Source organism: Lolium rigidum, chromosome 6 (genome assembly GCF_022539505.1).
Source record: "Lolium rigidum isolate FL_2022 chromosome 6, APGP_CSIRO_Lrig_0.1, whole genome shotgun sequence".
NCBI classification, from domain to species: Eukaryota; Viridiplantae; Streptophyta; class Magnoliopsida; order Poales; family Poaceae; genus Lolium; species Lolium rigidum.
The window spans coordinates 58,180,245-58,196,033 of NC_061513.1; the positions used below are offsets into that span (position 1 = coordinate 58,180,245).

A 15,789-nucleotide genomic window follows, 5' to 3' on the forward strand; every position below is an offset into this window, starting at 1 on the left:
GAATCATTATGTGATGGAATAGAACATCATAGACATTTAGGAGGAGAACAATAAGATGCCAGACAATAGTGCAAGAACGGTGTTCCAAAAATATGGGAAGTGTGCCAAGCACATCATGACCGTAGTCTTATGAAAATATAAACACTTGGAAGTATAGGAGCTATATTTCCATAGTTAGGTGTTCAGAGTAGAAATGTTAGAACCTAGACATATCATATGAGATAGTCCTCAACAAAATGGAAGTTAAGTAGTACTTCCAAAGAAAACTAGGTTAACCTTAACCATCCCAAACCACTTTGTTTCAAGTTTATCTCTTTGCAAATGTGCAATTAGGATAAATGTTGAGACAAATAGTAGAAATCCAAATATTCGTGCTAAGTATCACGATATAAACCTATATTATGTGGTGTTCTATACTACACATCAGAGCCTGATGTTTAGAGATGTCTTACTCAACTATATCATATTCAGGCTTATGATGATGTGTATTATAAGCACAAAGCTGAATCTTCTTGGATTTTATTGGAATTTTCATTGTTTGACTAGATTCATACATGAAGTTTGACTTTGATATGCAAATGCATGTTGCAATATCAAGTTCTTACTTGATGCTATAGATCTAGAGGGTAATGGTAAACGTGTGAGGAAGTGACGAATTCTGGAGGATTCCAAAGACAAGATGAAGCTCCATCAGCAGAAAGGAGTAAAGTTGTGGGAAGCAACCACAATATTCAGAAGAAAGTACTAATCAACATTCATGCTTTACCTCAACAGAGGAGTACTTTAGTACATGAGAAGCATGAAGGTGAGAAATATAATGATTATGGTGAAGCTGAAGCAGATCCATAGTCAACATAGAAGAGGGAATGCATGGGAAATCACTTAGGATACTATAATCATAGTGTCAGCTAGTGGTTTTCTTGCAAAATAAACCCTGAATGAAGGAAGATGATTTATGAAACCATAGCAGATATAAGAAGACCATAGTTGATATCAGAATACCACAATTGGTATAGTATCAATACTGCGAGACAAAGCAGAAGATGTCTCGTCCAGTTGATCAGAACTTATAATAGAATCCATTTTTAGATATCAAATAGCCAAAGTTAGTATAATAACCACAGCTGGTATCAGTTGGTGTTACAAATAGTCCACGATTTAATTATTTGTATCAAGAAGTTGTGAACAAATAAAATTTTGTTAGCCAAATAACAAAGATCTATAATCATTTAGTCGAAGGATTCACATTGGATGTCCACAATTGAGTGGATGCACCACATATATTCTTCACCAGACCTTAGAAGAAGTAAAACCCATAAGTTAGAACCAGACCAATAATCTAATCATAAGTTCAATGGTTAGAAGAAAAGGAGTTGAAGACCATAAGAAAACTCTAAGGGGTAGAGTAAAAGATTGAGTTGGTTGTACAATGACTCAATATTTTAAGCTAGATAGAAACAGAAGGTCTGAACTGAGAGGAAGTTCGATCTTATTTTCATAAGATTGTTGAACACTACTTTCAGAAGGATGTCAGACCAGAAGCCGAGATTTATACCTCGAGGAAGTAAGAAGTGGACTATAACTTGAGAAAGTGAGTAGTATTTACTCAGAAGTACGAAAGCTCAAGTAAGTCAAGCATAAAGAAGTTGGACGAAGAAAATACCGTAGACAAATACAGCTCAAGAAGGCCAAAGACCGAAGGAGATTGACCATACCAAAACTAAAGTCTGTGTGAAAGATTCCTTTCATGGAACCTAAAGAATCCAAAATAGTTCTAAGTATCAACTATAAACCATGATTGGATGGACTATATAAGTCTAATCCATTATTAGAAAAATAAACCATCACGACCAATTCCATAGTTAGTACCTTATTAAGCACCATTACTGCAATTTTGGTACTAAGGGAAAACAAAGACCTATTTTATCAAAGAGGAGAATGTTATCAATTAGTCTTCAGTTAAGACTAGCAGCACCAGAAGAAGTCCCATCATTGATTCTTCAATAAAAAAGGAAACAAGCTTATAGAGTTGAAAGAAATTAAATAATTAAAGTTAGAAGCCATGGCTCAGAGATAGGTATCGGAGAACTGGAGTAAGAAACTAAGGTTCAGAGATAAACTCTAAGGGATTCCAGGAAGAATCTGGACAAGAGATATATTCAATTATATCTAGTGAGATCAATACGGAGTTCGAGAAAAGTCGTAGTCTGCACAAGTCTGATCCAAACTCCGAAACGTGAGAGTGTTCAAACTTCGAGGACGAAGTTTAGTTTAAGGGGTAGAGACCGTAATATCCCGGTATTGGGGTTACAAAAATAGGGGAAACAGATGTGTGCATTGCATGCATGCATAGAAAATCTGGGGAATTTTCGCGCTTTAAAGTAAAACAATCACGATGAATCGAAGTTTCACTTGACCTTGGTGGAATTGAAGTAGCTCATCAAGTCAAGCGCTATAAACCTCAATGTGACTTTGCTAAAATCTTGTTTTGGGTAGAGATAATTTGATCTAAGGGGTTAGATCAAATGGAACTAAGACTAACACAACAACCCTTTAATCAAGGATCAACTACTTGATCTTATAAAAGATCATAACATGGTATTCCTTGCCATAACATAAGAACATCTATTCAATTGGAAATCAAGTAACAATAATGGAGAACCCATTCTTCACTTATCTTTTCCATGTCTTAAAACTAACTCATGTTCTCACCATGAACCTCATGGTAATTCTTGAACTAAATTCTTGACCAACACAAGCTTATCATTAAACCCTAGAGATGGGAGAAGCCTATAACCATCAAATAGATAATAATCAAACTCTAAGTTATTAACGATTAAAAGTTAAGAAACTACACTTGGGGTATAATTAAATTCACTTTAAAACTAATTACCAAATATGGTAAAACACAAGGACCTAAGTGCATAAAAGCCCCACATTCTTATTTTAAGAATAACTATTTAAATATGTGGAATATCACAAAACTAAATTCATTTACATTACGAATTATAGTTCAAACTGTTTGAATAAAATAAACTATGAGTACTTTGAAACTCCTATGATCATGCCTTGGTGAAATCAAACATCATCATTCAAAATTGGGGTATAATTATTATTCTTGACATTTTTATCCCAACTATAATATACATACAATCACATATGATATAGTGACTCAACCACAAGCATAAAAACATTCACAAGATATTTAGTAACAAAAGCCACTTGGCTATCCAAAAATAAATCACATGAGAGGATAATCTCAATGCCACATAGGATGAAAATATCTACATAGCTTGAATCCTAAGTTATGCCACCTCATGCTCAAAGGATTGCTATGGATGAGAGCATGACAACCAAGCACCTTACTCATCAAATGAAAGCAAGAGTCATCCACCCATGTGTCATGTTACTAGAGCATGCCCAAGCCTATAAAAGGAGCCCCACACTTCATCCATTCCATCATCTTGCACCTTGATGCAAGAAGACCAACACATTGAGCCATTCCATAAAATAGTTAGGATCAAGATGAAGCAGCTAGGAGGTGGAGGCATGCCACAAGATGCAGGTTTATCAGAATTCCTAAAGAACAAGCTACGGAAGATAGCAAGGTAGAAATTATAAGGAAGACCACATATATAGATAATCACATCATCATTCCTAGAGTAGAACCTTAGATTATAATCCAAGTCCTTGTGGAGTGAGAGGGGTAATTGGTAAAACCATATCTAAATATTTCTAGTAATAACTTAGGAAGCCAAACCTTGATCATTATAAATTGTGTAGTGATCATAAACCCTAAGAACTTGAAGTAGAAGATATAAGCTCATAAGTAAAACTTTAGAGTTAAACTCTATTCTTTATATGGTGAGAAACCATACATCCATATGACCAAAGTTAACCATAAAAAGAACTATAACAACTTTAGTTACTTTAACAATAGCTTAAGGTTATAATAGAAATCTATTGGTATAAGATAAAACCAATTCTCAAGTCCTTAGTAATTAAAAGAGAACAGAAACAATTAAGCAAGTAACCATAATATTTTGGTTAGGGGAGATTAAACCCTAGCAATTGCAATATGATGCCATCTTAATTCTACAAATTAAAATTATATCTCAACCCTAACTATTGTATCACTATGGAGATTGCAATATAAACCTAGACCATAATTGAGAATCAAACCCATGGCCATTATGGAAATATCATTAGAACCCTGGAATGGCATATCAATGAGATCTTATGCTTCACATATTAGACCTCAGAAACATCTAGTGCTTAAAATCACAATTGAAACCCATGTGTGGTAATCAACCACCTATTCTTATAACCAAGATCAAACCATGAAGAGAGTAATATTTTACTCTAGGCATTTCATGGTAATGTTAAAATATAACAATAGCAATAAACTTAAAAGGGGGTTATGATAGAAAATTAGAAAAAAACCCTAATAAATTAGTGCTCATATAACATCACATGTAAGTCAATCACTCATCAAATAGAAGCCAAGTCCTATCAACAACCTCTAAAATAATTTGAGTTGAAAACCTCAACTATAACAATCTAAATGAATTGATTCACAAATGAGACATGAAATAAAAATAAAAATACAAAATCATGTCTATGTGCTATTTTGAATAAAACACAAGTATGTAATATAATTCAAATATAAAATACTTGTTCCAAAAGGAAAGAATGGTTTAACAATCACTGCTATACAACTTAATGGAAATAACAAAGTAAGAAACTTGCAATTAAAATTGGAATTAAAACCAGAATTCAAATCAAGGAATAAAACAGAAAATGAATAAAAGAAATAAGGGAAGAAGGCCTACCTGGACCTTACCTGCCGCACCAGCCCAGCAAGGCAGCCCAGCAGCAGCCCAGAACCGAACCACCTAGCAGCCCAAGTACCCTTTCGTTAAAATAACGAGGGGGAGGTCATCCTCATCCCTTTCCTCACGCACGAAGGCCAGCGAGACGCCGTGCTCGTCTTCCCCGTCGTGCTGTCGACCTCCCCTTGCTCCAGATCGTGACGAGGCGCATCCTGGCGCCGTATAAAGGCCCGCAACGAAACCCTAGCCCTCGAGTTCTTCCTCCCTGCTCCCAAAAATTCTCCCCAGACGAAACCCTAGCTCGCCCCGGTCATCACCCTCGCCGCCGTTCAGAGCGATCCCTAACCTCGCCGTGACCACCATCGGAACTGCCGTCCTCGACTTGCTCTTCCTGCCAGAGGAATCGAGCCGCCACACGCTAAATCGGCGCCGTCGAGTTCGTCTTCCCCGACGCCGGGACTGACAAATTCCGGCGATGTCGACCCCCTCACGCCTCGCCGACAATCCTGTCGAGTCCGCGGTGAGTTCCTGGTTCGCCTGAGCATCCTAGCTCTTCCCCTAGCCTCCTCTAGCAAGCCCGTCACCGTAGGCCCATGACCACCGCCACAGACCATCGCCGTCGGCCAAGCTCCGGCGACCATTTGGTGGCGGCGCGACCACCACTAGCATCGCCTTGTCGTCCTCGTTCCGATGAGCTAACGCACGCCCTCGCGGGAACCCTGCATCGCCGGCGACGTTCACCTCTGGCCGCCGGTGAGGTAGTTGGATGCCACGTCGGCACCACGTGGACGCCAACATGGACACGGCCCACCAGTCATGGACTGTGTGGGTGTCCTGTCCGTGTAGCCTTAGTTATTTTCAATTTAAATTCAAATCTCAAAAATTGCTGCAACTTTACAGAAATAAATCAAATTCATTTCAATTCTGAAAAATACCAAATGTGATATCAAAATGATCCTAAAAATAAACTCTATCCAATAAAAATATAAAATGAGATTTTTATTTTTAATAAAAAATTAATTACTTAATATTTGTTATTTAAGCCTTTATTCAATTAAAATTCAATAATTAGTAAAATTTCCAAAAGTAAATAAAAACCAGTAAATAAATAAAGAAAACATTAAAACTAATTTTCTTTATTTATTATTTGTTAAATAATTATTAGAGAGATTTAAACCCTAATTAATAATTACCCTAATTATTAATTCATTAAAAAAATCAGGATATGTCAAATCCAATATTATTATTTATTAATAACTTCAATTTTATTAATGAAGTTATTAATCCAATAAATATAGGGTAATTAGAAAACCCTAGTTCCATTATAAACCTAGTGATAACCTCATAATTTTATGTGGAAACCCTAAAACCCTAATTCAATTATGCACCAAATCCTAGCTCCAATAATTCATTTGAAACCTAATTTACTTCTAAAACCAAAACCCTAGATCCTCACAAGTGACCATAGTGTTCTATTTTCATGCATAGAACCATAGTAACAACTGAATACTTGTCCTGGCCACATAAAATGTAGAAGACCTATTACTAATATATGGGTATCCCATGTGTTCACCCTCATCAGACCTAAATAATCAATAGGGTCAACCTAGTGTAAACTCTAGAACCTTTTACCAAACAACCATCTTTAATTATCCATGCTTAGCATCACACCATTGTGATGAATACTAATAGCAATCATGCCTAATATCTTGCATTACCTAACCATATCCACTAAACACTACTAATGTTAGATAATTATCAAACATCCTATTTAGGAACCAACCAATCCTTACTTAGGAAATTAAATAGCAAACCTAAACAACCTCAACCTAATTCTTATACTTCTTAGTATTTAAGAAGTATGTCCTTCAAAAGTTATTCTTTTGAAGAAAATAGAAAGTATCCTCAACCCTACCTAACAGGACCTATAAACTCTAACTAACTATCCCTAACAAGGTATACCAACCCTGATAGCAACTATTTATAATAGATTGCTCAAGATGCCTAGGCTTATCTCAACCTTACAAGCCCTTGTTGCTGATGAATCCAACTATGTTGTGATCCATCTATTACTTACTCCCAAAACTACTTGGAACCAGAATAAACTATAGCAACCCACCAACCTAATTATCATACTTGTTCTTTATTAAAGAACATGTTCTTCAAAAGTTATTCTTTTAAAGTATATAACAAGTAATCATCAACTATACACTATAGGACTTAAAAATTGACAACTGCTCTTTACCTATTATACAACTATTATCCCTTGGTATGTATGATTGTTACTATGCATTTTTCTCCACTTGCTTATAATTCTAAAACAACACAAACCTGAATAAGAACCTTGTTTGTGAATCACTCTAAAAGTGCAACACACCGGAACTAATTATTACCACTCACTAATCCTAAATCATCGGGGTTAGGTCACGCTTAGAGCGATTGCATCTCATTATTATGCATTATTGCATCCTTGCCAATCTTTTAAACATCGTCCTTACCGGACGATGATGCTATTTCGAAGTTGGAGTTACTACGTATCGAAGACCTTGTCCGCATAATCTTGCGATCAAGAAAGGCAAGTTCATCACTTGCTCATGTCATTTGAGTATTTTTATCAAATTACTTGCTAAGTATTATGGTTATCACTATTGCATAAAAATCAAAACCACTACTTTCATAACTATGAATATGACTATGTGGTGGGCAATGGAACCATGGATTGTGTTGATATGGTGGAGGTTCCATTGCACGGGTTTATATCCATCTAGGATTAAACAACAAATGTCGCCAGTGATTCTTGTGCCGTAATACCCGTGTTAACCATAAGATCCGGAGTGGGACGGAGTAGTCAAAAGTGTTTCCACCTCTCGTTCATCAACGGATGCGCTTACCGTAGCGGTTGTGTCTTGCGGAGCAACTTGAGGGTGGGGAGCCCCTTCTAATTCCCCACGGTATAGGCTGTTGCTTACCGTAGCGGTTGCTGCTTGCGGAACAACTTGAGGGTGGGGATCCCCTTCTAATTCCCCACGGTAATGTGGTCTATGATGGGTTGCAGCTACCGGCGAAGGAGTTTGGTTAACGAGTCCCAAACTGTTGTCGTGGTCGGGGTCCACCCTGAAATTACGGGAATAATGGGACCGACGAGGACCCAGGGTCGGGGTATGCAACAACGGGTGGGTGTTCGAGGTAGCGGAGGAACATGATTGGCTAGACCTTATACCGGACCTCACACCATAGGAAGTGTGGACGGGTCATTCCCGGTTGGCACCAAGGTTAAGATCTCTTATGGGTAAAGCAACACACCTCTGCGAGTGTAAAGAACCGTGACCTGTCACTCCTCGTTCCGGGATAAGGAAGCTGCGAACGCGGCCGGAAAAGAGCTCCATGAAGTTCTAGTAAACCGGTGAAGGCCGACGGACATAGTTCTTCCGAATAAAAGCAACATTTTGAAGAAATGGTTATGAAAACTTGCATTGGTATTAGACTTTCGGTCTAATGCTGTAGCTAGTGCATTAAACACCTCTTTCCTATAATGAACTTGTTGAGTACGCTCGTACTCATCCCACTCTTAAATCCCCTGCTTAGATATGAAGGCATCGAAGGAGGATCTACAGTGCACACGAAGACCGAGGAGTCAACAACTACTTCAAGGGACAGGAACCTGTCAGAGGAGGCAGATACCACATCCAACAAGAAGAAACCTAGATTAGCAATAGAAAGGAACTAGCTTCCTAAACTTAGCTCCTATTTAGCTAGAATCTATTCATAGCCTCTGTAGCTAGTTAAATACTCTACAAATAGAGTTCGTGTTAAGACTAGTCTACGAGTCGTTCTTACCGGAGTTATTTGCAGTTTTACCTCATTGTATAGTAGGAGGCTGTGATGATCTTATGTAACAGAGTCCATGTTGTAATTCTATAGACATGCCTTGGACCCGCATATGTTTCTGTTGTACCACTCTGAGCGATATAATACTAGTGGAACGGTGTTTCATTGGTGTTATATCAGACTTGCATACTACACCATGCAGTGGTATGCCGGGTCACCACACTTTGGAGTCGACGTTGTGCTACGGTGTGTCTTGCTCGTGACGCCGGTCTGAAGTCATGTGCTCCTCTTCTCACCATTCGTGGTGGGATGTGAGCAAGGTGAGTCGTTTATCATCGGGTTTGTAGTGGGTTTGTGGTTTGCTGCTTGGTGTTGTATCGTGGAGTAGAGTTGTGGTGTAGCTTCCTTGGAGGTGTATCGTGGAGTAGAGTTGTAGCCTTCTTAGCGTTGTACCGGCCATCTTTAACCTTTCTTTATATGATTGATACACCATTCTCGAAAAAAAAAGGAACAGGAAAACTATAGAGTGATCGAGCTGGCAGTTTCGGTAGCCGGAACGGCCAAGCGCTAGTGACTGATACGGTACTGGTACCCACCATTTTGTCCACCAGTGTGAGCTGTGGGTGGCTGGACACAATAGTATATCGCAGCAACATGTCATGTTCCTCTACATTTCTTCAGTGCATGTGACCCTGAGAGCAAACACCCCTCCCAGAATTTGCAAACCTTCTTTAAAAGGTAACCACCAGTGAGTTAATGGCTCCCAGCAACAAACAGAATTTGCCTAAATGGATGATCTTGGTACAACTACAATATCCGTTAGGAACAGTGGTTACTGGTAGTGACCGTATACCAAATCTGAAACCAGGTTAGGCCTGCCATTTGGGGAAGCGCATTCGCCTTTCGCAGAAAGTTTTACTACTTCCTCAACAGTATCAATTAATTTGAATTGGAGGGAATACTCTTTTCTCTCTTCTTTCATTGAGAAGTAAACGAAGTGCTGTATAGTTATTTCATAACATGGAAATCTTTTAGAATCTGGGAAACTATAATGGTGAAGCGTTTAACTGTCGATACTTCCAAAATGATGTTCTTAATTGTTATCATCTTCCTTCTTAGTATCATTCTACTGTACTCCAGAAAGGTTAGGAGACGGTCGCAGTTTTGGCATGAAAACACAGTAAAGTCGTTCCAACGTTTTGCTTATATTAGTCCGCTAGGGCAAGTACAATCAGCTTTCAGGTTTGCTGCATTTAAGCATAGCCGATACACGGTAATACTCCTACTTCTTCTGCTATTTAGTCCATCACATGTAACACGGGGGCCCTCTAAAAATTCACATCTGGTTGAGCATCAGGTATCTCATGGACCCTCAAAAAGGAAAAAAAAACAAGTATGTCTGATGGAAACCCCAAATTAACACCTAAATTACAGTAATTTCCATATGCATAATAAAATAGTGTATAACTAACAGGTACTCCCTCCCTCCGAGAATAAGTAGTGCACTCACAACTTTTGCCTTAAATCAAACTTCAAAATAATGGGCCAATTATGTAAGAAATTAATAGCATTTATGACACTAAGTTCCCTCTAGAAATGTAGTTTTGTAATATATCAATTTAACGTCATATATGTTGCTACTTTTATAAATAAAGTTGGTCAATTTTTCTAAAAAAAAGTTTGATTGAGAACAAAATCTAGAAATCCAAGTATTTTTTGACAGAGTGAGTAACTGTCTGTATTAGCCCTTAGATCGTATAAAACTAAGAGAATGAATTAGCCTGGATGCGACCCAAAATTCCTCATACACATTAAAATCAAATACTAACTTCTCGGCTACATGTTTAAATAGGGAGAGAGAGAAAAAAACATAAACAGTATCTTTGAGAGCGGAGGGGCATCATGTAGTTAGAATGCTAGAGTTTGGAAGCCACCCGCCATGATTGTTTTGCTTCCTGCTGGGCTGCCGCCCGAAAGAAGGAAAGGCAAGAAGATTCAAGAAACAGTTCAACACATGACAGGATGCATAAATCTAGGGAAACCGCATACGACACATCCAACTAAAATGCTCTTCCCGCACACACAACATGAAGGCGCACATCAAATTGTGCCACGATGCTGCAACATAGGGGCATAACTCTAATGTAGTTTTTTTTAAGAAATGCTTAAGGAATAATAACAAACCGTTCTTATCGATTTTAGGAAGCACAGCTAGGAATGAGCTCCTTCATAAGAGAGGGGCGAGTTATAGATATGTAGTCCAAGGTGTCAGTCGCCGTTATCTCTCCCAAATTACCATGAGTCTTGAGGAACTCGAGGCATACCTCTATCAGTCCGTGACATTTGTGCCGGTCAGCTAGAGCAAGAATAGTCATGACTGAGTGCACATCTATGTGATCGCACAGCTTCTCTTCGCATAGTACTTTGAGCCTTTGGAGATCGTATCTATCTGCCGCGGCAAGCAATTCTTGCAGCCAAAGTGATTCTTTGGTTTCTCCTTCCTCCTCCACCATGTCTATCTCCATCTTGGGCAGCGAGTCGGTGTAAATAAAGCTAAGCAAAGCGCTAAACACATTTGCTTCCATTTGTTCAATATGGATGACTGATGTTGTTGTGCCCTCCTTCATTGGGCCAAAGAGTTCTGCCTTGAAGACCACGGAGCGGGCTGCGAGCACGCACCGGTGGGCTACAAACGTCTGGCTTCCAACCTTGAATGTCACGTCAGCACCCTCCTTGGACTGCAATAGCTCGGCCATATGTTGTTGTATGCTAGAAGGTGGCACCTCAATGAATAGATCGCTCGTGGTGACAATGGCGATGTCACATCTGATAACGAAAGAGTCATCCTTTAGATGGTCCGATTTCTCTAGGGAGTCTGTGCTGACGAATTTCGCGTAACCGCAACAAGGCGTAAGACAATTGAAGCTTTGTGGCTTGGTGGCACGAGTATATGTCGACTTTTGCCTCTCGAGCATGCCGACGAAGCTAAATTTAAACCGCACCTTCAAATCCTTTTTAACATCTTCATCGGCAAGGTGAAGAAAGAGGGATATATGGCCGGCAGACTCCACGCCACTGCCGTTAGGATAGTAGCATACGCACCAACGATGACCTCCTACCATGAAAGGGGGAGAGGTCATCTTGGTACCATTAGGTGTAGTTGCTTTAGAAAGCCGGTAGCCGCTAACCACGAGCAGGTGGTACCCGCTGGTCGCGGAGGCGTTGGTGGCGTGGCCGGCGGCCTTGCCATAGCGGACGATAGATACGCCGGTCAGTGTCATGGTAGATGGCGGGCAGAATATAACTGGAACGTGATCTGGAGCACGCTGCTAGAGGGTGGGTACTGCTGCGCTCGTCTTAATTCCTTGCTCCTGCCTCCGAGTTTCGGAAACTCTGTCGATGGTCCTGTACCTGTCGCCGGAGTTCACGATCGGTTGACGAGCAGCGGCTCTTCTCTGTTTCCTTGTTGCTTCCGTCGATGTTTGCCACACAACCTGCCGGGTAGCAATGTATATACACGCACGAACAGGCAAGACCACAACGGATTCTAAACGGACACTGAAATACAATGCTACCAAAGCTACAAACACGCGTGTACAAACAGCTTTAACGTGAAAACTAGCCAGCAGGCCGGTCTCAATCAGGACACGGACAAATTATGTTGCTTGGAACGGCATGATTATGGAGTTCGTTCACGCGGGGTCCGAGTTAGAAAGAAAAGCTGCAGCTGATTTCGTCTAAGTCGTTTCTTCGTGAGCTTGAACTGGGGTACTTGTCAAGGGAGACGAACAGAGTTTATTTTATTTTTTGATTGAAGAGTGTACAAGGAGATGAATATATGACCAATTAACCCGCAACCACAACATGAAGATGGCTGAACTACTTCTGCAAATTGATGACATGCGTCAATCTGGCAGCAGGACTGAACTGATGCAGAGTGGCATTTGAAGGGTAGGAGATGATCATTGCCACAGGGAATAATAGAAGGTACAGTACAACGATACTAATTCAACTTTTGTGTGTAACAAACGAATGAAGTGTCATAGTTGGTGATTGGTACCAACAGCAATAGAAACTTGCTCTTTAGTTACATTAGTAAATGGGGTTCCCAAGATATTCTGAGATTAGTCAAAGTGAAAAGAAAAATCATGATCATCCAATTGACATGACTAATTAAATCTACATCTTAGCTTGACTGAATCTGAAAATAATTCAAGTCAAGAAGCTTGGATTAAAATCGCCGAACAGATACGACAGATATGTCCATCTAACTGCGTAGCAATTCTAACCAGAAAGTTGATGACATGCTCTGAATAATAAAACTAACAGTAGTACAAAATATTACTGATAATCCTAAAGGGAATCAGGAGTGGCAATGATATATTTGAGAACTAAATGGCATCATCTAGCTACAAGCCACCCATCACCATGCCTTTCTCAACCTGAACTGCCACCTGATAGAAACAAAAAGGAAAGCTCATGTTGTAACTGAATGAGAAAAGACAGTGCAATCATTATATCTATATAAATAAGGAAACTTAAATCAAGGAAAGATGCACACAATGCATCCAAGTTAAGTGTCTTTATAGCACATGATGAATGCACATCAAACGTCGGCAAGAAAAAACAAGACTGCAACCTAGAACATAGATTTCAGAGTAATATCTTCAAGGAGTACAATGAATTACTGACCTTTTTTTGCCACTTTTAGAAAGCAAGCTTGGCAATTAGCTCCTTTAGAAGAGAGGGACAAGTTCTAGTTATGTCCTCCAAGCCGTCAGCTGCTGTTATCGCTTTCAAATTAGCAGGAGTCTTGAGGAAATCAAAGCATACGTCCTTCAATCCACGACAGTTGTGCTGCTCAGCTAGAGTAAGAATAGTAGTCACCGAGCTCATGTTGATATGTTCACACAACTTTTGTTCACATAGCACTTTCAGCCTTTGAAGATCGTATCTATCTGCTGCTGCAAGCAAGTGTTGCAGCCACAATGCCTCATGGGCTTCTTCTTCCTTCTCCACCACACCTACCTCCATCATAGGCATTGAGTCAGTGTAAATGAAGCTAAGCAAGGCGCTGAACACTTTTGCTTCCATGTCTTCTATATGTATGACACTTGCTATTTTTCCCTCCTTCATGGGGCCAAAGAGCTCTGCCTTGAAGACCATAGACCGAGCCGCAAGCATGCACCGGTGGGCGACAAACGTCTCACCACCAACCTTGAATGTCACGTCAGTGCCCTCCTTGGATAGGAGGAGGTTACTCATATGTTGCTGTATGCTAGAGGGCGGTACCTTGATGAACATATCAACAATGGTGGCAACTGTGAGGTCACATCGAATGGTGAAACAGTCGTTCTTTAGATGCTTTGATTTCTCAAGCTCGTCTCTTTTCATGAACTTCTTGTGACCCCAAGATGAATCAGTGCTGGAGTAGTTTCTTGGCTTTTTTGCACGAATATGTACTAAATCTTGCTTCTCAAGCTCATCGACGAAGCTAAATCTTTTATGCACCTTCAGAGCTGTCGAGATGTTTTTATCAACAAGGACAAGAAAGAGAGATACATAGTCAGCACACCTGGAGCTGTAACCATTAGGATAGTAGCGAATACACCAACAATGGCCTCCTATCATGAAAGGTAGAGAGCTAATCATCATGCCATTGGGTGCAGCTTCTTTGGTCCGCGAGTAGCCGTTGACCACAAGAAGGTGGTACCCGCTGGGTGTGGCAACGTCGATGGAGTGGCCAATGGCCCTGTCGTCGCCGACGAGAGACACACCGGCAAATGACATGGTAGATGGGCAATGTTTTTAACTGAATCCAACAGGATCAGACTATGTGCCGGATTGCCGAGTGTAGAAGATTAATTAGCTAGGGTGGCCGTCCAATCTTTCATGGTACCATTACTGAGAGATACAACTTCTTCAACCAATTAATTCAAACTGCAGCTTGTGATCTTCAACAGCAAGTATTTCCAATAACAAATCTTTTTGACGATTCAGTAACAAGTAGTAATCTTATCAGAGTTGTCCTGACGTGCAAACAGCAATCAACCAACAGTAATATCTATAAATTGTCTCCTGTAGCGTTGAAGACTGCAAAGGTTACATTCTTATGTCACGGGTCAGCAGCAAGAGGAACTCCCAGCTAGCAATCAGCAGAACGCACGAATAAATTCAGTGCTAAATTTACCGGATGTGTGCAGATTCAACATAAGAACATGCATACCCTGCTAGCGTTGGATGATAGCGGTCAGGCTGACGTAGCTACCAGTGCCAGAGCTAAGAATCGACAAAGCCCCAGGCCAAGATTAGGATCCTACAATCATATAAAAAAATTACCTCATATTAAGTCATAACAAAAATTGCAGAATCGATACAAATTCTGGAGCTATTTTAGGATGTGATTGTGAAATACAAATAAAATCTCTATGGTCTGTTAATTTAATGATAATTTTAAACCAAAATGCATCAATTCAAGCTATAGCAATTTTTTACCTACATTCAATTGAACTGACAGTCAGAGACGGACTACTGAAGTGACCATACCCTGAAGGATGGAACCGCGCGGAGAGCCAGTGAGGGGCAGGCGATGCAGCGGCGGAGCGACCTGCTAGGACGAAGCGTCGATGGCCGATGTGTGATGAATCGCGGCAGTGAGGCGGGGGGAGATTGGCCAGCAAGAAGCGGCACAGCCGCCCAACGAGTTCTACGAGGTACCGAGACAGCTAGCTTGCGGGCGGCGGCGGAGCAAGCTCCAACAAGCGTGGGCGTGGCTATACCGGTAGGCGGCTACGCGGCGAGCTCGAGGAGGCGGCGGCGCTAGTTCCACTAGTGAGTAGCGAGTTAGGGTTCTTCGAGCGAGGCAACGATAATTTTTCTGTTTTCTTTTCGGTCATGGATTTGTTCGAAACCCGCATTCCTTTGGTGCTCATATATCACGCTTTTACAGCCGCGTTCTAAAATCATCCCCAAATAATGTCGGATCAAGTTTTTGGAACGCCTTTTCTTCATACTAGGATAAAACCCGATGCGTTGCTTACGGATAGACCAAATGTTAAACCTATATATTTAAGAAAACATTTTGTTATTAACAGTGAATATGTCCTTGAGTTGCTACTGGTTGATATTT

The 15,789-nt window shown here is 40.3% G+C and overlaps 1 protein-coding gene across 1 annotated transcript; it reads right to left on the reverse strand.

Annotated features, from left to right (window-relative positions):
* Positions 1 to 10,858: 10,858 nt before the first annotated feature.
* Positions 10,859 to 15,533, reverse strand: LOC124662651. Its single transcript, XM_047200458.1, has 3 exons — positions 15,207 to 15,533; positions 13,373 to 14,976; positions 10,859 to 11,964 (listed from the first exon to the last, which is right to left on the reverse strand). Exons 2-3 carry the CDS (start codon positions 14,448 to 14,450, stop codon positions 10,859 to 10,861), a joined length of 2,184 nt encoding a protein of 727 aa, XP_047056414.1. The 5' UTR covers positions 14,451 to 14,976; positions 15,207 to 15,533.
* Positions 15,534 to 15,789: the final 256 nt, after the last annotated feature.